This window comes from Melanostigma gelatinosum (genome assembly GCF_949748355.1).
Source record: "Melanostigma gelatinosum genome assembly, chromosome: 17".
Lineage (NCBI taxonomy): Eukaryota > Metazoa > Chordata > Actinopteri > Perciformes > Zoarcidae > Melanostigma > Melanostigma gelatinosum.
Window position 1 is genome coordinate 3,113,394 of NC_136650.1, and position 21,481 is coordinate 3,134,874.

Sequence of the window (21,481 nt, forward strand, 5' to 3'; positions counted from 1 at the left end):
AAACACATTATTGGTGTTTTAATGGGATTATACACTATTTAAAACACAGGCTGTTTATGAATATTCAATTGCATTTCTGCCAAGTCCGTTCTACTTAATGTCACTAAATTCTACTCACTGGACCTTTAATTCCACACAAATGAACATCTATGGACATGCATGTATTAATAGGTGTCTGATTCAGTGACAGAGGAGTGTCATCATTTTCTCTCCAGTTTAACTGTGCTAGTTCAAGTTAGCTGCTGTTGTTCAGTTGACACTCATTCGACAACTGTCATTAAACCTGGTTTGATAAAAGGTTGAACAATTCATGTATTTCTGTGTTTGGAATCAGTGGCAATTTACACAATCTGATATTCATAATTTGTTCAGGGTGACTGAGAAATGGGTCAAGATACAGTCAATGAAAACGTCTATGTTTTTAGGCAAACACAACCAAAATGTATCTTGGCTGATGGATGTGTGGTGATTCAGGTGTGGAACCAGACACCTGTTACAACTTGGTATCAGACCAGTTCCCTCACTTATTTCAAACATACGGCATCCCAAGATGCTGTTCTTCTATGAATGACCTTAAAGTGTAAAACAATAAGGAAAAGATCCCAGGTTGTGCTATTATATACAAAGCTGTACTGTAAATACATATGCACACTGAATGTGGCTGAATCTTATCAATGTTATCAATAGCACCTTTATTTTTGGACCTTTTTCTGTATAACTGTACCAATGCAACGTTAGAAGGTTTTTGTCGAACTAGTGAACAACACAAAAACAGAGCACTGGCTCTGTTTCTAATTAAAACGTTCTCCGCTTTTATTTTGAAGGCTGTCTGCAGTGCTTTTATTACGTAGCAGCTCTTGGAGCAATGTATCCTCAGACTGTACATTACAACGTCTCAGTTTGTCTCGTCCTTGTCAACATGAAGACTGAAATGAAAGGCAGGTGGTTGAACGTCTAACCGGTAGGAGGTGCCGTGGACCCCTCAGGTCGCTAAACTCGTATTTGGACAGGACATCCGCATTCCTCAACCGCCAGTGCGCCGCAGGGCCGAGAGCACAGCGCCGCACGGACATCGAGGACATCGACATCTCCCGGGAGCAGAGCCTGGTCTGATCGATGGGATAGACGACCTAGAAGCCCAGCAGTCACACTGGGTACGTAACCTAGTTCTGTTGCAAAGACTACTTCCATGTCTATGTCGATGGCAGAGAGAAAACGGTGTTCCCGGTTCATGTTTCCGTACGTACACAGCCTGAAATCCACGCAGCAGCTTTCAATTTGAACTGTGGCACTTGTGAGATTATAAAGTGGCTATTGCACTCAGTAAAAACTGCAGGATTACATAAACTAGTCCCACAGGTAGAGATTACTAATGTAGGCGACTGGCCGGTGCAGACCAGATGATGAAGTCTAATGCACATTGTATTGGGAAAGCTAAGGCCTATTTCACAGACATATGTTTTATAAAACGAGTATTGTATGAGAAGTAAATGAACAAAAAACACAAATCCATAAACCATATTTTGATCTTGGTGGTGACCACTCCTCTTTCCTTCATTCATCCCTCTCTTTTTGACCTATTTTTGCAATAGAAAATAAAACCTGAGCTCAGAGGACCCGGTACCCTGATTAGCCATTCTCATCTCAACTGATGTCGACATTTCTGAATGCAAAGGCAATACTGGGAATCATCTGACTAAACTCGTCTACATTTGAACTGATCACAGACTTGTAATCATTTTCAACATGATTTTACAGGAGTAGATCCAGCAGGCACAGCTCTTCTAGTGGTAAGATGATGAGTCCACGTCTGTGCCCTGTGAACAGATGTGCTATGTTTAATATACATTTATATATAATAATAATAATAATAATAATAATAAGACTCATGAGACTTTGTGCACACTTTTGGAACTTGACTGGCATTCAGGCAGATTAACTGGACAGTGTATCTCAGCAGCCTATCATGGCTCCTCTCAGCTGGTCTGACTCAGAACCCTGAACCCTCTTGGACGACCACAACACACATCAGCAAGAAATGTTCCACTCAATCTAAACGTCTTTTAGAGCAAACAATTCTTTGTTGCATATGTTTTTAGAACTGAAGTAGACTATAAAATGATGAATTCAGGGCTGATTGTTGCTTTAACAATAATACATCTCAGTCTATTATCCTGATGATAATGATTATAATAAAAAGAATAGACTTTGTTTATGCAGCACTTTTAAAATCAAAGATTCAAAGTGCGTTATAATTGAATGAGATTCAACTTTCATCTTTCTTCAAAGTACATTTCTAGAAATACATCAATGTCTTCTGCCTTATGACAATCAGCATCACCTGCAGAACTGCATCACATGGTCGGTCCCTTGTGAGGTTTTCAGTCTTTATTCAGTATGCAGGCTCTTCTTGTTTGATATCATCATTCTGTAGCATTTCCCTTGTTCTCTACAAGAGAAATGTGTAAATGGTAAATGGACTTGTACTTGTACAGCGCTTTTCTAGTCTTCAGCCACAGGGAACCAGTGCCTTTACAAGGAGTTAAGTGGCATATTCAGTCAGATAAGACCTCATCTTTCTGATGTTAAATGAGCAACACTGCCAAGTGACAGATGCAACATGCTCAGTGAAAGTTAGTTGGTTCAATCACAATGCCCAGCTTTCGAACAGACACCCACACACATGTCGTCGTATACATTTTAGTGTACATGCATTCTGTTGCAGTTGCTCCTGCTCGTTATGGGTGAACTAACAGCACTAGCGAGGAGTTCTGGGAGTGTGGTATAATGCGCGTTGCTGAAACGTGGTTGCATCAGGATAGACCCGATCCCGATGCCTTTCAGACGATTTGGGCTGACAGTGATCGTAGCGAGAGCGGTAAGCGTAAAGGCGGGGACTTGCTGTTCTCGTTAAAAAACAGCAGTGCAATCCTGCTGACATTACGATCAAGGAACTTATTTGTTGCCCGGACATGGAACTTGTTACCGTGGGACTCCGGCCTTATTATTTGCCACGTTACACTCCCCCCTCTGCCAACTCGATATCAGCGCGTAGTCATTCACACTGCCATAGCTCGACTCCAGACTCAACACCTGAGTGCCCTCATACTGAGAGCATGTGCTCTGTGAACCGCATGGAGAGGACATTGTATATGCAACCGACTAAATACCCCTCACCTCAGCCCCTCCCTTTCTAAGGTATATTTAGGATTTTAGTACAACTAGGGGCTACTTCTACATGACTAAACTTTTAAAAACATATGCAAGATTTTAAAAACAAATAAAATTAGAACAGAATTGTTATTAACGTTATTTCTAATTTAGATATTGATAAATATTGTTTCTAGAGCAGCAACAGTTATGTTTTCAACAGCAAAGTCACTATATATAGTCATTCATATCTCACTGGAAACTAATGTAAAATGTCACTAAAATAAATTACATTTTTGAGTGAAGTTTATGACTCATTTGTCACTTTATGGACTATGGACAGGTCCATAGTAACATGCTATTCACATGACTGGTTAGTCACTTGCTAGTTAGGAGTCCTAACTTGTTAGTGACATGAGTCCTTTGTCACTTGCTAGTGACGTGAGTCCTGAGTCAGAATCATTTGAATTGTGTGTTTTTATGCAAATAACCACTCCAGATGACAAATAACAAAGTATAAGGATATAGTTGATGATTAGAATGAATATTTAGTTCCTTAGTATTAGGCCTATTAGAGATATTCAGTTAATAATAGTGAAAAACATAAAACCGTGATGTTTATGCAAATAACCAAAATAGATGACAATTAAAGTTAAGGGACAACATTTGGAGTCTTTGCCAGTTTACAGGGTGTCACAATTTGATTTGGCTTTCGGTTACAAGGTCACGATTTGGTTTTGGATTCAAACATTCTTTTGCAGCACTGACAGGTATGCCATTGTTAAATGATGGACTCTTGATTCATTAAAATCAACAGATTGTTGTTTTTTTTGCCATGACTCTCATTTACATTTTCAAATCATTTTTTTAAAAAGAGAAGCTGCATGGTATCAAGCGTAATATTGTTTTGAATATACCACACTCTATGGTCAAATGTAAATGTAATTAAATATGTAATGACAATAACTTATTTCACCAGAACAAACTGTTTCACAACAGGAACAAAGACGATCCACTAGATGGCAGGAGGGTACTTCACTACACCAGCTTAAATTACTCAGAGTTTATGAGTTGCATCTGAATTTTTAAATCTTCTGCAGCCCAACCCCGAAACTAAACAATGATGCATTTGTTGTTTACATAACTCATGTAGAAGGCAAAAATAATGCCACACTGGAGACGTCAGGGAAGTAGGAGGATAGTGAAAGCTCATTTTGATCGATTTCCCATTAGAATCAGTATTGTGACGCCCCGAGTTTACACTGACTTCGGGATGGTTGAAATAGTTTTTTGAACCTTTGTGTCAAGTCCTTGGCAAGAAAATCAAACTTAAAAAAAAAATAAAGAATCGACCAAAGAACTTTAGTTGGTTATAATGCACAGCTTGATGCTGGGTTCTTTAACACTGTGTCATAAAGGGAAGTGAGAAGAACTGAGGGAAGTTAGTTTCACAAAGCTGATGTGTGTGTGAGTGGTGTGATATAAGAACCAAGTCACGTGTCATCAGAGAGTGAGGGGAATTGAGGAAAAGGTACAAGGTCAAAACTCTTATTGGCATATACTAGGTGATGACTAGAATATAACTTTTTTTGGGACAATTTTCAAAGAATGTAAAAGTATACAACAGGAGATACAGAGCTAGTGATAGGGCAGTGGGCAGGACAGAGTTGGAGGAAAGAGTCTCCATCTTTAGTTCAGTAAGGGGTTGATTTATTGTCTCGTGGTATTGCAGCCAATGTTAAAAACCCTCCGGTTCACAGCCCAAAAGGAGAAGCTTAAATTAGGAAGCAGTGCACCCACATGTGATCTGGGCTTCTGTAGAAGCTGATGATGACATCCAGGGACCTTTCTATTCCACAGAAAGGCTTTCATGAAACTGATATCTTATATAGTCTTGGTAAAGAATGGCCATGGTTACACTTGTCTTTTCAATGCAATTCATGTGATACAATGCACCATTTGAACATAGCTGTGTCCACATTTGTGTGTGTTGGTATCTGGAAGGAGCGGATTTGGTTATTGGCAAGTATTAAAGGAATAATGATTGGTATTATTAATACAACTATAACAATAATCAAAGTGACTAACAATGTCAATAGTCAAAGTACATACTAGTACTACATTCAGAGTGGCGGGATGAATTTGAGCACTGACTATAACAACAAGCTATTATCACAACACATATGCACACAATAATCACAGAAACTGCTCCTTTAAATATAACAGTGCATTTATCATCAACATTACAATATTTTATATGATTGATCAGATATCAATAATATAAATCAACAAACATCCATTATACAACTATAAGCATACTAAACCTAAAGGCAACAAACAAACACTGAAGTTTTTACCTCCTTTAGCAACGTGAATCGCAGTGAAGTCTGAAGGTGTGTGCTGATGTTTAGAGCCTTGGTGATGTCATGGCCGTGTCACTGGGACTCCCTGAGGCCCCGAGGGGCTCGTCCAATGAAGCATCAGTGTTGTGGTTTAAACCAAATCTCACACTCGGGTAAGAATTGAATGCCTTTGAGGGTTTGGTGCGGTTTAAACCAGTTCAGGCTTTTCTTCTTACATGTAAGCCTCTCTCTCTGTTTCTCCGACATGGTGAAGTCCCAACATGTGTCCACACTTCAATGCAACCTGCCTTATAGCATATATTTCATTGTTAAAGGAGCGGCTGTAAGACGGTATAGACACAATTCATTTCCTATAAATTCTTATCAGAACTCAGACAGCAGGTCTCAGTTGGGATCCAGCGTGGCTTTCCTCCTCTCTTCTCTTTGCTCTCCTGAAGTTTGATAAATTGTTTGGATTGTGTCCACATGCTGGCCACTCTCTCGTAGATCTGAAGTCAATGAGAGCCAGTCCACCTCGACATGTGGTCTGATTGGATCCCAATGCGAGCAAGGTCCGATCTCTTAGCGTACAGTCATTATGTCCTGACATGATCAGAGGACAAGTCATGCAAAAAATTCATGCAGTATCATCAATGATCGATGATCAAAGTTTACACAGCCAATAGAGTTGCACTTTATCAACTGTATCTTCATGCAACTTTGTTTTTTTATATTTTGTGATAAACCAGTATATTTCAAACTAAAGTCCTTACAAACATTTAAAAAAGAAGAAGAAAGAAAAGGACGTGGACACCCATTATTAGGAAAAAAAACTGAGCTAATCATTTCGGATTTTAAAGAAACAAAGTCTTTGTTTGTTTTTGTTGTTAAATGTAGATTTGTTTGGAGAAGACCACATAGTGTGTGTGTTAATTTACACTTACTGGGATGTTACTGTTACTCATCAGGTCCAACTTTGGTGTATGTTTGGAGGACCATGAACCACTTGAAGTTGGACTAACAGGAGTGAAGCAAAGCAAGATGGCGGTCTTCAAGCCTGAAAATGTCGAAGACTTCTATGAGATCGGGGAAGTTCTGGGAAGGTATGGATACATCAACTCGTTTACCTCAATGCAGCATGAGGTATTTGGACTTTTACAGATGTTGTTGTGTTTCTTCTGTATGCCATCTCATTGGATTGGAAATTAAACATTGTCTATGAAGGTAAAGTGCTGATTTTCAGATTTAATTTAAGTGTGCCCATATAAGAAACCAAATAGCTTAACTCTGTAACTTAAAAAGAAAATCCCCCAAAAAAGGAGAAACGCCATCACTTTACCAGCTTTATGAAGCCAACACAGTTCCATATTCCATGTCTTAAAACATTTTAGACTGACATAGAACCCTTAGCATCCAGTTTTTCCTGAAGTAATTTTAAGTTTTGACTGAAGTTGCCAATCTTCACCGGCCTCACGGTTCGATTCAATCATGATTCACCTGTCAACTAAACAAATGCACAATGATTCTCGATGTGTCTCGGTGCATATCAGTGATTTTGCTTTTTCAATTTTCAATTTTACGTCACATGGTTACTTTTTCAACAGTTAATACCTGTGATGTTCGGGACCGTTGTCGATCCGTGAAGTCATGTGATATTCGTTTTCAACTGTGTTCGTATGGACGGAAATCATTTTGGAAACAGTACTGGAACGCCCGCGTGGAAGTAGATTGTTTTTGTTTGAAAACTCTGTTTAAAAATGGAATCCTAGTAAAGGTGGATGAAGCCTTAGTTCTTTGTCTCTACTGACGTAGGCAACATTTTCTTTTGTATTTGAATAGCCAGTGTCTTAGCCATTGGAGAGGTGGAAACCTAATTAACCCCTTTTAACATATCTCGTTAAGAAACCCTTGATCTTCTTATTTCATAGCTTCTGCCTAGATTAGCCCCCATATACTACTTTGATTTTGAATCCACGATAGTTATGCATATAGAACTGCTCTTTGTGACTGTGTTATGTCATTTCAAACAGTTGTTGATTACCGGCTCATTCTCGGTGGTATTCCTTCAGCACATCTCAAGGTTTTTTGGTGTTCAATTGGTTTAAAAAAAAAAAAAGTTTGAAAAAAGTTAAAGTTTTACAGGTAAACCCTAATTTCTCTTTAAAGAAAATACATATATTTTACGTTTCTAAAGACAAGAAAGAGCATAGAAGAGGGTACTTATATGATAAAGAGACAGAAATGATTCATTTATTTTCTTTATTTTATTACGATGGAGGAGATGCTTCACCGAGGCTCTATCGGCACAGGGTATATTTTATGCTGAGCCAGCCAGCGTTTCTCCGATTGGAGTGAGACGAGGAGAAAAGCTGATGTGGTGATCTTCGCAATAAAACATCTTTGATGTGACGTGTCGAGTCTTGGCCAATCAGCATTCAGATGTCTACAGCGTCTTCATTTCCCTCCGTTACAGTTTAAGTTCCGTTATGTTCTGTTGCCGTTCAGACTTGCTGGGTTAGTTAACGTCCACTGCATGCGGAGCTCTGTGGACTGTTAACGTTCGTTATTATCGCGATTTAGGAGGTAAAAACGTAAAGTGGTGAAACATGCAACCCTCCCCCCCCCCCCCGTGTTCCGGTTCAGTTCACGCGGCCACTCATTAACGTTACACCGGAACACCGGCGGATCTGGTTGCGGGTTGTGTAGCGCAGCTTGACGTAGGCTGAGATGTGAGTGGAGCTGGGCCTGGATAAAGGTGGAGGTCTAAACAGACGTGAAGAGAGAGCAGTACAGCTTCCTGCTGTCAGTGTTTTAAATACATTGATCAGGCAGGGCATGCGAAATGAAACCTCTGCGTCAAGGAGACAAACTATGACTTGTGGCTTGTGACAGAGTTGCTGTTCCTTTTGGGTTATCTGCTCATGCTCGTTTACTCCAGGGTGAATGTTGTGTAAAGTGTAATTGTATCCAGCATCCAGCGTTATCAGGCTATATCCAGCAACCAAAGTGAGCTGTAGTCTATACATGCTGGACCGCAGAGCCCTGAAGCTCCACCCCCGTGGTCCACAGTGTTGTTTATTTGGTTATTCAATGTTTTTTTTTTTCATCATTTTGAACATGTCCCCTCTCCAAATTGCACCAAATTTGACAAAGCACCCCATGGGGTCCCAAGGAATACACCCACCATATTGATATATGTGAAAGACAGACAGACAAACAAACAGACAGACAGACAGATAATTTGCTTTGTAGTTAGATTGTCAAAACAACACAATGCTGCTGTATCTCAAGCTCAGTGTTTACTGTCTGTGAATTACTGTATGTTCTTGCCCCTACAGTGGGCACTTTGGTCAGGTTCGACAGGTTCGGGAGCGGGCTACTGGGACTTGTTGGGCAGGCAAATTCCTGAAGATTCGGAAGAACACGTGCAGCCGCCTGGGCCTGGACCGGAGCTCTGTGGAGAAGGAGGTGGAGATCCTCCAGGCTGTACAACATTCAAACATTGTGACTCTCAAAGACGTTTTTGAGAGCCGAGCCGAGGTGGTGCTCGTTCTGGAGCTGTGAGTTGTGTGTGTGTGTGTGTGTGTGTGTGTGTTTGATTTAGTCCTGTTATTGTAGTATGTTCTCTCGTGTGCATCTGCATGAAGTGTCATGTGTCATGGCAGCGTCAGTAGGCGTGAGAATCAGACCTCTGTCACAGCAGACATTTGGAAAAGTGTCGCTCATAACAAAAATGTTGTGCCAGTAAACCCTTTGCTTCCAATCTTAAAGGAACAGTGTCTAACTTTTACTGGGATTTATTGGCAGAAATGGAATATAATACTCATAACTACGTTTTCATGAGTGTATGATGACCTCAAACTAAGAATCGTAGTGTTTGTGTAAGCTTAGAAAGAGCCCTACAATACCTGAATGCCATAGCAGTTCTCTAGATGCTGTGAAAGGGGGGATTGAGGGGAGGGGACAAAATAAGAGAAACACTTAACACATGTCTGTTTGGCATTTCAGTGTTAGTGGAGGGGAGTTGTTTGACTTCATTGCTGAGAAGGAGAACCTGCTGGAGAGTGAGGCCATTGAGTTCATGAACCAGATCCTGGAGGGACTGGGCTTTATGCACAGCAAGAACATCGGCCACTTTGACCTCAAGGTACCAGTAAACTGTCGCTTCTCTGCTTGCTCTGGATGTTTGGAAACAGATGTGAACTCAAATTGGACATTCCATCACAACGATATTTGTGTCTCTATTCAGCCAGAGAACATCATGCTGTCAGACAAAGTGGCTGCTCAGCCCAACATCAAACTCATCGACTTTGGCCTGGCCCACCATTTTCATCAAGGGGAGGAGTACAAAAGCACAAGTGGCACCCCACAGTACATTGGTGAGGATGAGTAGTCCTTCATTTGTGTCTTTGTTTTTTTTAGAAATCAATCTGTGAGAATTTTTCTATTTGCATATAAAATCATTCACGAACATGCACTAAGACCGGCAGGTATGAGGCAAGTCCAGGGCTCAAAATATTGTTCTCTGGCAGTGCACTGATGCAGGACTTCTTTTATATGTCTGTCTGTCTGTCCCTCTCTTTCAGCCCCTGAGGTAATCAACAGTGAACCTCTGAGCACAGCAGCAGATATGTGGTGAGTATTGTTCGATCTCCAACAGAAACTGTTCATATCCATGATTGCGCACACAAACATTTGGTATCCAAAGCTTGTCTCTTCACTGCTTTGTCTCTGTATGAATTCCTCTGATAGTGACATGGCAGGGCCTGTTCTGAGCCCCTCTCACTGTGTCAACACAGTGACACATTGAGTGACTGAGGGGATGTCCACGCAGACAGTATTTGTCTTGAAAAAGTTGAAAGCACACCACATGACTGCCTGCGTCTTGTGCTTTTTTCTCCTCCAGGAGCGTCGCAGTTATTACCTACATACTGTAAGTTGTGTTTCAGTGTTGGTTGGCATGTGAGTGCTTGCAGACATTACGTACTGTATGTTGATGCACACATTTAATGATCAAAAGCATCTGCTGTCTCGCACTATTTGAAACGATGAGAATTCAACCACCGTTTTATGGTTTATAGATCTTATAATCATCGTGTCTATTATACCCTTCAGCTTTTTTCAGCTGGAAGCACAAAGACCTTGCTCTGTATTGATGGCCTGAGATGTCTCACTCTGTCCTCAGATTGAGCGGTTTGTCGCCATTCCAAGGTGAGACTGATGAGGAGACCCTGACCAACATCAGTGTCATGAACTACGCATTCCCTGTACAGTATTTCAGCATGACCAGCTCCATGGCCAAAGACTTCATCCAGAAACTTCTGGTTAAAATCCCCAGGTATGTCGTCTAGCTCGACTCTTTGTCATGGTTAGTCCCCTGTTAGAGCAAGAAGCATGGAGACATTAGAGCATGAAGACAATAAATGTAATTTATTTACTCATCTTGACTATACCTCAACTGACTAAAGATGCCCGTGAATGTATTATCAAGATTTGTATGTATTGTCAAGGTTGTTGAAATAAGTGTTCGCTGGGTCTGTGATAGGAATAGGACGCATGATGCACTGCTGTTGTTTACAGCAGTGGTTCTCAACTGGTCTGGCTGCGGGACCCACCATCACCCCTTATATATTTTTATATATATATATATATATATATATATATATATATATATATATATATATATATATATATATATATATATATATATATATATATATATATATATATATATATATATATATCCTGGAGGGACTGGGCTTTATGCACAGCAAGAACATCGGCCACTTTGATATATGATATATATATATATATAGAAAATTTGGGTGGTGGGTCCCGGCTTGTCATTAAGGGGTGATGGTGGGTCCCGCAGCCAGACCAGTTGAGAACCACTGGTGTAAACAACAGCAGTACATCAATTTGGGTATATCTATATTCAAGAAGTCTAGTGGTAGTAACGTCTCTGTGTAGTAAACAACTGTCAAATCAAATAAAGAAAGTACACATCAATTATATTTTAACAAATATTATTCTCATTTTTCAAATTTAACTGGATGGATTATAAATAACACATAGAAATACATGAATACATGTTTTTCTCATTTCAAGTAAAATAACAGCTGGATTAAAAAATAAATTACGTAATGAAATTCAATTTAGAAAAAATATTTTCACTGAATTACGCTGCAGCTTTAAACTCAGTCCATTCAGGGTGAAGTGAAAAATCCACAATATTATATTTTTCTCATCTTCTAAAAAGAGAAATTAGTGTTTGAAGAATTCACCTCTATGAGTCTGTCCAGTCAGAGTCTAATGACTCTGGTCTCTCTGGTCATTTCTCTCTTTTGGAGATCGTCCTATGATTTGACTTTCACATCCCACAGCTCAACAGTCCTGCTCTGCTCTCTGTATCCTCGTCTCTCCCCGTGTGTCACGGTGTGTGAACATCTCACTGAGTCAGGAAACTTGTCAGAATACTCATATGTGACCCACTGAAAACGGGTCCGCGACCCACCAGTTGAGAAACTGGTGTACAGTATATTAGATTCGATATATACTTTATTCATCCCCAATATATTGAAACATGTAGATTGATCGACTGAGTCATTGGTTTATTTAGGTGTCCTGCACCAAATGGGGCCTAGGCTACATCGGCTTCCAAGACATGAGACAACAAAAAGAGTTTTACTTCAGTTCTTCCTGCTCTCGTGATCCGTTGTCATGACTTCTGTATTGATGTGTATTTCAGTGAAAGAATGACAGCTGAGGATTGTCTGCTTCATCCATGGATTAAGGTTGCTACAAGTCTTCTAACCTTCTTTGATTGTTTGCTGCGTGTTCCTGAGAATGACTACAAATGTTCGTCTGTTTCAGCCCGTCACACGCAAACAGGTGGCCAATAGGAATCGATCCTCAATCAATATGAAGAACTTTAAGAAGTTCAACGCCAGAAGAAAATGGAAGGTGAGTGTGGATATGTATGTCAAACCAACATGTAAGTACAGTATGAAAAGGGAGATGAGGATCAACATGCAATAAGACTCAAACTAGGGGTGGTGTGTTTCGTGGTCAGCGGTACCATTTAAGTTATTTCGCCTTGTGAGCAGTGACAGTCATTATTTCATACCGCCCCTGAGTGTGACATTGACTTTAGGTCATGGACACATAATTCGGGGGATCGACACACTTGAGCCGGATGAGTAGTGGATGGTGCTTCATTTAGTTCAAAATAATGTTGTTCCATTACGTTTCTTGTGTTGCACTTAACAGCTGTTTTAGTGTTCCCAATATAACATTTATATTCATAGTTCAATGGTCACATACATACTACATATATGGCCTCTGTATTTAACCGTCCTCAGCTTTAGGAGCAGTGGGCGGCTGTAAATCGCCCGGGAATCAACGGGTTCAGCTCAAGGACACTTTAACATGCAGACAGGAGGAGTCTGACCCGCTCTACACCCTGAGACACAGCCGCCCCAATAAGCTTTTACTTAAGAGAGCCCAGCAGTGTCACCTGTAAACAGCACTGTGATGGAATTGTGTTGCCATTATTAGAAGGCTAAGAAAAACAAATATTGAAGGTCTATAAAAACATCTGTGTTAAAATCAGAGAACCACATGAACAAAAATGAGTGTAATATGTTCTAAAGTCAATTACCCAAATCTTATTACAAATAGCTGCCTCACCCCAAATATCCACGGCATGTTTTTATTGATAATTATAGACACTGTAGTGGTCCACTGGCGAAAAACCTGGTGGCAATCGGGGGTCCTTCTTATTTTCATCTTTTATTCAGGGACAAAAGTCATTTGCAGAATGGCAAGACACTTTTCATCTTCTGTCCAGAGTCCTGCACGTTTCCAGTTCTACAAACCTGAAGTGCACCCGCAATGCTCAGCATCGGAACTGACCAGTGACCTGCAATCATTTCTAAATCAATTCTGTAAAAAGGCGAACCAAACATGCTCAGAGCTCTTACTGTACAGGCAAAGCCTGAAGGCGTCTACAACAAGGAACTAGATAGATGTTATAGATGAAGTGGCAGACTGCGCAGACAGAAGCACCCTCCACCGTTTCAGTCAATTCATATTTTCCCTTGCGTTTCCTGCTGCTCACACAGACACACAATAGGATGGATACCTTCATTCTTGTTACATCCTCTGACACAACAACGGGATAGAGCTGTTAACTGTCCCTGTGTGCTTTTCCGACTGGTGAGCTGTTCTGAAAGAGTCACTGTTGACATTGAGGCTGTCACGCGAGTTCACGGTTAGGACCCAATAGCAAGACCACAGGAGACAGAAGTTGATATAATAGGTTTTATTACGCCAGAATAAAGACAGGAAGGTGTGGAGCCCGTGGTCTGACACCGGAGGGCAGGCAGATCGACGGTGTGAATCCCGTGGCAGAGAGGAGAGAGGTTAGTCCGGGAATAGACAATGGTGGTTCAACTTACAGAGGCTACCGAGGCAGAAGACAATACGGGGTTTCAGCAGGTGAAAGACGGTACGACCTGACAACCCCAGACTGCAGGACCAGAGTTTATATAGAGATAGGGGAATCATCAGTGGGCCCTGAGTCTGGTGTGTCAGGCTGCAGGAGGTGATTGGCTGGAGTGTCCTCAGCTGTGCACAATCAAGGGTGTGGCCATGGGAGGTGTCTGGAGGCAGAGGACAAACAGAGCACATGGCACACAATAACACACAGGGGAATGACAGAACACATGAGGAGAGGAGATCAGGGGAAACAGAAGTAACATACAACGGGTCAGACCGGGATCCTGGATCCTGACAGAGGCTGACTGGGTCTAGCTACCTGTTCTAATGACCGAAATAAATGAGAATAAAGTTCTGCCCCATCGAAGTATGATCCTCGGACTAACGTTCATGTATTCTGGTTGGCTGGCAAGCTTTACTGAACACTGTAAGACATTGTCTCTTTACCCCCTAGATGTCCTATAACATGGTGTGGATGTGTAACCGGCTGGTCCGGTTGAAACTGCTGCGGAAGGGCAGTTCAGATCCAGATCCTCTACAGGTGAGACCACTTTATGTCAGTCACATATTGATATGTATTTATTTTTCTATTATTGTAAGAGATTGCTCTGGTTGTTTATTGTAGAGAAAACATAATGCGTAGGCCTGGGTGGCTAAACTGCCAACTGTGGCCCGCTGCCCATTCTTAAATGGCATGCGATTCATTTTTTTAAATAAACTGGAATGTGACTAAAGCATATTACATTGCACATACTAGTTTAAACACTTCATGTCAACTCAATTCATTGAAATCATTTCTGTCTTAAACTCTTCAGATTACATTGACATTGTAATCTCAAATTGGCCCTTAGACCATGAACCAATATTTAGCAATTTCTGCCTGTTTTGACTTAACCTATTTACAGATTTACACATAACATCATATCATATTTTAAGTGGCCATGCAATGTATTAGAGTTGTGAAGTATTGAATTAATTTAAAGTAAATTTAAGGGCAGCACATATAGAAGTACTTTTTAGTAATATGAGGGCACTATAGACTGTCATGTTAGTGTTGAGTGGTCAGTGTAGTTTGATAGAAAATGAATCTTCTTTGGCACATGGGGTTTTCTAGTCAAGAAACACTGATTGTCTTGCAGTGTAACTGGTTGAAAGCTACAGATTCACTTCAGTTTGACTCCTAATATTGTGGTCCACGATCCAGAACGTTTGGCCATCCCTGCTGTTGACTATCTTATAAAAGTGAGTTTTAAGGAGGCATGTAAATGCTGCAGTAGAGTCAGCCGATTGCACACTGAAGGGAAGGCTGTTCCAAAGCTGAGGGCCAGGGCCAAGATAGCGCTCAACAGAAAATAAGGGCTGCAAGCTCAGCCACTCTGTCACAAACTGATGACAAACACGCACACACACTCGCAACTACCATCATGCAACTCAGTATATCTCTCGCTCCTACACGCCGGGCACTGCTAAATTTTAGATCCGAACACAAACTGTGTTTTTGGTTATTTCTTCTTGAAAAACAAAGTTTCTTGCTGCTTTGGAGTGATTCGTCTCAGCTTCGTACGCAAGAGTGATACACACATCCAGAATTAAATGATGCGCAGGAGAGGTTGTGGTGACCAGACGAACAGCGATGCAGACGCTGAACTGGGCCCTGGACAACAAAACTAAAAACAGAGAGACTGAGAGCTGTTGAGGAAGAGTGTGTGCCTTTCTTCCCAGGTTTCACACGAAGGATCAACACATTGAGAGACTCAATTGTCAGTATATATATGCTGTATTCTGCTACAATGTGTCATTTTGTAACTTTGTTTTGTTGTTGGTGTGCCGCGGGATCTTTCTAATGTAAAAAATGTACCGCGGCTCAGAAAAGCTTGAACACTGGTCCCAATGATTAGTGGGCGATGAGCAGTTTGATTCATAAAAAGGTGCTATCATCTTAGCAGAAACATAAGCTTACAGTCAACAGTACGATGTTGATGGATAGTGACTCACTGAACTCAGCAAAGTGTATTTTTACCACTTAACCTTTTTTACCACTTCACTCAAAATACTGTATTATGCTGATAAATTACAGTTATCTGCCGCCATGGATAAATGCATTAACTGTTAATTTACATGCGAAGGATGAATGTTTAATGTTAACTATGTTAGTTATGATGAAATACTGTAAGATACTCTTGTAATCTACTGTCTGTTTACAGCAATTCATTACAGTGTAGAAAGTAAAGTGGACCCAAACAGAAGCTTGGGGGACCCCTGACGCAACATGTAGTAAAGGTGACAGTGTCCTTTCAGAAAGCTCATTTTCAAACTAGCTAACAGCTTGCTCAGACAAGCCATTAGTGATTAGCCGTTTCTTCACAATAAGGCAGCCAACTTAAAGATTGATTAAAAAAGAGCAGCACTGAAAAAAAAAATGAAGTGAAGCGGTTGCCCAATTGCCTGAAATCGAGCCAATCAGACTATGTCCCCGTTTTCCTAGCCTTCGCTCAGGGAAAATTTCTCTCATGGAGTTCCGTAGCCACGTCAGAGAAAAGCATTCTCTCGTGCCTTCACTCTAAAGCTTCTAACAGCATGGTGAGCCACAATAAAGGAGAACCAGTAATACCACTGTTCTCAAGCATCATCAACATCATCCATGAGAGCAGTTCTTTCCCAGTCGTTGTTGAGGCTTGGACTTGGCAAATTTTCGCATTTCTATTTGCACAGTGATCACTAGCGTCGTTTGCAAAAGCACATGAGGGTCATTTCTTAAGACAAATTATTAAAGAGGATTTAAGAATACGATAAGTGGGACACCCGATAATTTGGGGAAAAGTAAGTGAGCTCCGTAGATCTTTTAGAGCATTAGATATCGGTTTTAGCCAATCCCAAATTAGACCGCCTGCCAAAATGATCTCGTGAAAGTAGCTGTGACAGTGTTGGACGTGCAACCGCTGCCAGCGCTCTGTAGCACCCTACTACAGTAATAAAAAACCTGAATATATCGGGCAAGGAACTCCTATTGCTTACTGATTTAGAGAACACGGCATTCACAGGAAAGTTAATGAACATTGTACCCTGCAATAGAGTTGACTTCATCCAAAGTAGAGTTGGTGTGCCAGGTTTTGGGTAATCAATAACATAGGTCATCAGTTGATTTGGCCCAGATACATAACGAATACATTTTAGGGTGAGCGGCACGTGGATTCAAACTGCATTTTGTATGTTAACTGCATGTCAAATTATTCAGAAACCACAAGTTACCGTATGATTGGTTGCTGACAAGCAGTGTAGCATTTAAGAGGTTCTTTTTTAAAGGGAGTCCGGCACAGTGCTCCCTCCACATCAACACATTGGGGCTACATTACATCACTTCTAGCAAACTTGCCAGTGAAGAATGAGGATCTGTTCTATCTGAATATCCTCTGGCCTAGCTCAGATAAAAACACAACACTGAGTCCGTCAGCATGTTGGCGAGCCTGTTTGTATCCGCTACTGACAGCATTATCTTCACTTCACTTGTTGAACTAGCTTCAGCAGTTTAGAAAACACAAACTGTTCTAGTGTTATACAGACATGTGAATGATCCAGACTCCTTCTTGGTTCTTGGACTCAGGGCGGTGCTCCGCTGCAGAATGAAGGAATTTCTAGAATGGATATTTGGCGTTATTTCTTAAATATATATTTTTTGCATGGCAGGAGTTATGTGTGTGTATGAGTGAGTTATTCAGATGGTCCATATTTCCAGTTCCAGAAGTGCAGATGTATATGACACTCATAATCGTGAGGTGTTCGATGTAAATGAATCTACTGATCCTTTCCTCCAGAGACAATGTGAAAGCGACGTAGAAGACACAGAAAGCAAGCCTGCCTCTCTGCTGCGTCGAAGACTCAGCAGCAGTTCATAGAGCTGAGCAGAGAAAAGCAGAAGATTCCAGGATGTTCAGCAGGACGGGAGCATCGCGGAAGGGAAATGTTCAAGTGAAACAGACGTCTACTGTCTCAGAAGTGCTCAGGATGCTACTGAGCACTGCCTCATCTGACGCACATTTCTTCATGAAAGACCTTCAGTGGACTCCTCAGCGCATTGTCTCTGAGGATACATGCCTTTTAATGTAGCGTGTTGGGAAGTGTACAATGTATTTGGGTGCTTGCTGATTTTTGGAAACTCTTTGATAACACAATGTGCATAGAAACTGCACATTGTGTTATCAAAGAGAATAAGATGTCCTGCGATAATACGAATGGTAAAGAACACAAGGAACTGTAAAAAACCGAGCAACACAATATAATAGAGCCACTGTTGTCCATCAGTATGTAGTCAATGTACACAAACTGTTACCAAATCTTGTTCTCGACTACAAGTCCTGCCTCCTTTTTTTGCTATCGTGTGAGAGGCTGTAGCGTCATCAGGTTGTAAGAAGTGCCAAAGCTCCGTCAACTAGATGTGCATGAAAGCTCAGTGAGGAAGACACTGTCCACCTGTTCTGTGCACCAAAATACGGGACAGATTATGTCTCGTTTTGTTTCAGTAAGGGACAGTGCATTGGATTTTTCAATATGGGACAATCCCGTATTTTAAGCCAATAAGCTTCTATAGCCTGTCGTTATTTTGACTTGTAAAAAGTTTGGACTAAAGTGTGGGGTCTTTCCTTTTCTCTCCGTCCCCCTCGCTTATAAACACCTTTGTTCTGTTTGGGACTGTCCTTGTAGTCCAGGATGCCTCCCTCTGAGGGAAGCAGTTGTGAGCTGCACTTTATCGGAGGCGGTCAAATGAACATTTGTGTGGACAATAAACCACACAGTGGTGAGTTATTTTTGGTCACATGTGTGTTCTGTTTTTTTATGGCCTCCCATGAAAAGCAGCGTGCAGTTGCTTCTCGGAACTTTGTCTCATTCAGAGTCCCAAACAGGATTCTGTGTCCGTCAGATGGCTGAAGGGGATTCTACCATATCAGCTGACTATTGGACAGGTAGAATTTTGCTTTAAATAACATGACTTCATCTTATTATGTTATAACTTTATTTTTGTAATATGACTTATTTTCTCAAAAATAATACTTCTCCAGGAACAGAGATTTGTGGAAAATGTTTTGAATGTGCAGTAAGGCTTCAACACGAGCTGAAACTCTGGCTGATTCCAAGCTCAAGTAGGAACTGTGGAACTCAAATCCACTGATCATTTTTCACACTGGAGAAGATGCAATGTTTGAATGAGTACTTACAACATGTCTTGTTTGATATCTTGTACTCATGTATTATATTACTTGTCTTGTGATGTATCATTTAAAAATGGCACCAATCATACATGTGTTGTAAAAAGTTCACCACGTACACATATCTTTTTTATTGTCATCTGTCATCTCATCCAAGACTTAAACAAGTATAACCCATGTTATAACTCGTGTACATGAGTATGTTTGTTTTGCTGTATTTGTCTGTTAAGTGCTTCATTTCTTTACATCTCATTCAGTTGATTAATTTGACAAAGCAAATTGCAGTAAATATACAACAATGAAACTGCAGTGACTTTAATCACTGTTATGAGCTATACTTGAGTCTAAATATATATCGAATTTATTTACATACACCATGATCTTGAAGTAGCCTACTTTCCATTGAAGCCAATGCAGAAGTGCCTTTAAAGGTGCATTCTTTCTAATGGCCATTAGGGGGCGACTCCTCTGGTTGCTTATAGAAGACCGATTGTGTAGAAGTCTATGAGAAAATGGCTCTACTTTTCACTTGATTTATTACCTCAGTAAACTTTGTAAACATGAGATAAGAGTGAATATGAATAAAGCTGCTGGGCCTGATAACATCCCTGGTCGTGTACTAACATGTACCAACCAGCTAACTGATGTCATCACTGATATTTTCACACAGGAGAGAGTTCACATCTGCTTCATTGTTCCTGTACCTAAAACATCTGCAGTGTCCAGTCTAAATGACACTCAGCCCCATTCTGATGAAGTGCTTTGAGAAACTGGTTCTCCAGCTCATCAAAACCAACATCCCAGCCAGCCTGGACCCTCACCAGTTTACATACAGAGAACAGATCCACAGAGGACGCTGTCTCCACTGCTCTCCACTCAGCCCTCACTCATCTTGAAAATAACAACACCGACATCAGAATGTTTGTTGAGTTCAGCTCAGCCTTCAATACAATCTCCCCCATGAAACTGAGTGGTAAACTGAGCATCCTGGGCTTGAGTGAGTTCCCCACTCTGCAAACAGAGTCCAGTCAGTTCGGATTGGCAGCCACACCTCCTCTCTTGTGTTGGGTGAAACGTTTGACTACGCCCATGTTTAGTGCCTCCCTACCTGTTAGACTCACCCAACAGCACCTACTGGTGGCGAAAGCAGTGCAGCGCATTCACAAACGTCACTTTTAGAGAATGCTTATTGCTTGCATATAAAGAAATAAGGATGCAACTGCAAATTTACCTGTTAGATTAATTAAATTCAATGATACAAAAATAACTGTGGGGTCCCCATATAAACAATGTCAAACAGTGGGACATACTAAGAGTATCAATGAATATCTCATCTTGGCAGCACAAACTAATTGTTTAAATGTATATGAAAAAATACTTCTACTTAATAAACACAACACTTTTAATATGATTTCTCTTTTTAACTTGCCATAATTTGCAGCCTTTTTAAAATAGTGTTTTGTCTGGTTCTAGTGCATTGTAGCCCACTAATTATTTAATTTAATATGGGTCGTTATTTACTGAATGTTACGAGTTTGAAATTTTATGAATTCATAATTTATACATGGCTACTTACCCTAAGTTATAATGCTGTTGTTTTGTACCTTGTGTAACATTTGACTTGCACCATGACTTTCCTCATGAGAATGTAAACATTCTGACAAGCTAAATGTGCTCTGTACACGTTTTACCAGCTCCAGTGGAGAGATCCGAGACTCAGGTGACTTCTGTGTCATCTTTACAACATAACAAACTTAACAAATGATCACAACAAACAAAAACAAGGCTCAACTCCTGATATTTAGCTTCACTGCTGCTCCTCAAAATGAGCGAGATGTTTCTTTTTGTTGTTGTCTGCCTTTATACAGGATGGCTCACAGTCGGTTTGTTACTGTAGTGAAAACATGAATGGTTCTAAGAAGACAATGGTTTCCTCCTCGTCCTGGCCAGCATCCAACCGCAGTTCTGTTTTGCAGTCTTCTCCATCCACCTCAAGTAATCACCAACTACAAACCTAAAACACCCTACTCCATGAACAACCTATGCCTGGCAGCTGAACCAGTTCTACTGTAGATTTTAAAGACAATTGGACAGTCCTGACCCCACCCCCAAAGGCTCCATCAACCAGCCCCAGAACCAGGCCCCCCTCCTCCAGCTCAGCAGGGGCTCATGCCTCTGTTTCACCAATCACCAATCAGATTGAGATGATGCTTCATTTCTTTCGTCTTGTAAAGTAAAACATATGATATAATTTAAAACAATTATCAGCTACAGTGTGAAAGGGACACA

At 40.8% G+C, this 21,481-nt stretch overlaps 1 protein-coding gene across 3 annotated transcripts; it reads left to right on the forward strand.

The window, feature by feature from the left end:
* Positions 1-955: 955 nt before the first annotated feature.
* LOC306791602 (death-associated protein kinase 2) lies at positions 956-20,603 on the forward strand. 3 transcript variants are annotated; one of them, XM_079288401.1, is made up of 13 exons: positions 956-1,154; positions 5,517-5,665; positions 6,461-6,595; positions 8,831-9,052; positions 9,501-9,639; positions 9,742-9,871; positions 10,079-10,127; positions 10,399-10,425; positions 10,678-10,830; positions 12,241-12,286; positions 12,366-12,455; positions 14,446-14,532; positions 17,804-20,603. In XM_079288401.1, the coding sequence occupies exons 2-13, from the start codon at positions 5,577-5,579 to the stop codon at positions 17,882-17,884; spliced, it is 1,248 nt and encodes a 415-aa protein (XP_079144527.1). In that variant the 5' UTR covers positions 956-1,154; positions 5,517-5,576; the 3' UTR covers positions 17,885-20,603. The 3 variants fall into 3 exon arrangements, with proteins under 3 accessions (XP_079144527.1, XP_079144526.1, XP_079144528.1); XM_079288400.1 differs by having other exon boundaries at positions 9,501-9,871; XM_079288402.1 differs by lacking the exon at positions 5,517-5,665 and having other exon boundaries at positions 9,501-9,871.
* The last annotated feature ends 878 nt before the right edge of the window (positions 20,604-21,481 follow it).

Excerpts from the sequence above, each read along its gene's own strand:
- LOC306791602 (XM_079288400.1), top strand. The coding sequence starts at position 5,577 with ATGGCCGTGTCACTGGGACTCCCTGAGGCCCCGAGGGGCTCGTCCAAT. Across the intron at positions 10,128-10,398 it reads AGCACAGCAGCAGATATGTG|GAGCGTCGCAGTTATTACCT; the intron begins GTGAGTATTGTT and ends TTTCTCCTCCAG. Across the intron at positions 12,287-12,365 it reads TGCTTCATCCATGGATTAAG|CCCGTCACACGCAAACAGGT; the intron begins GTTGCTACAAGT and ends CGTCTGTTTCAG.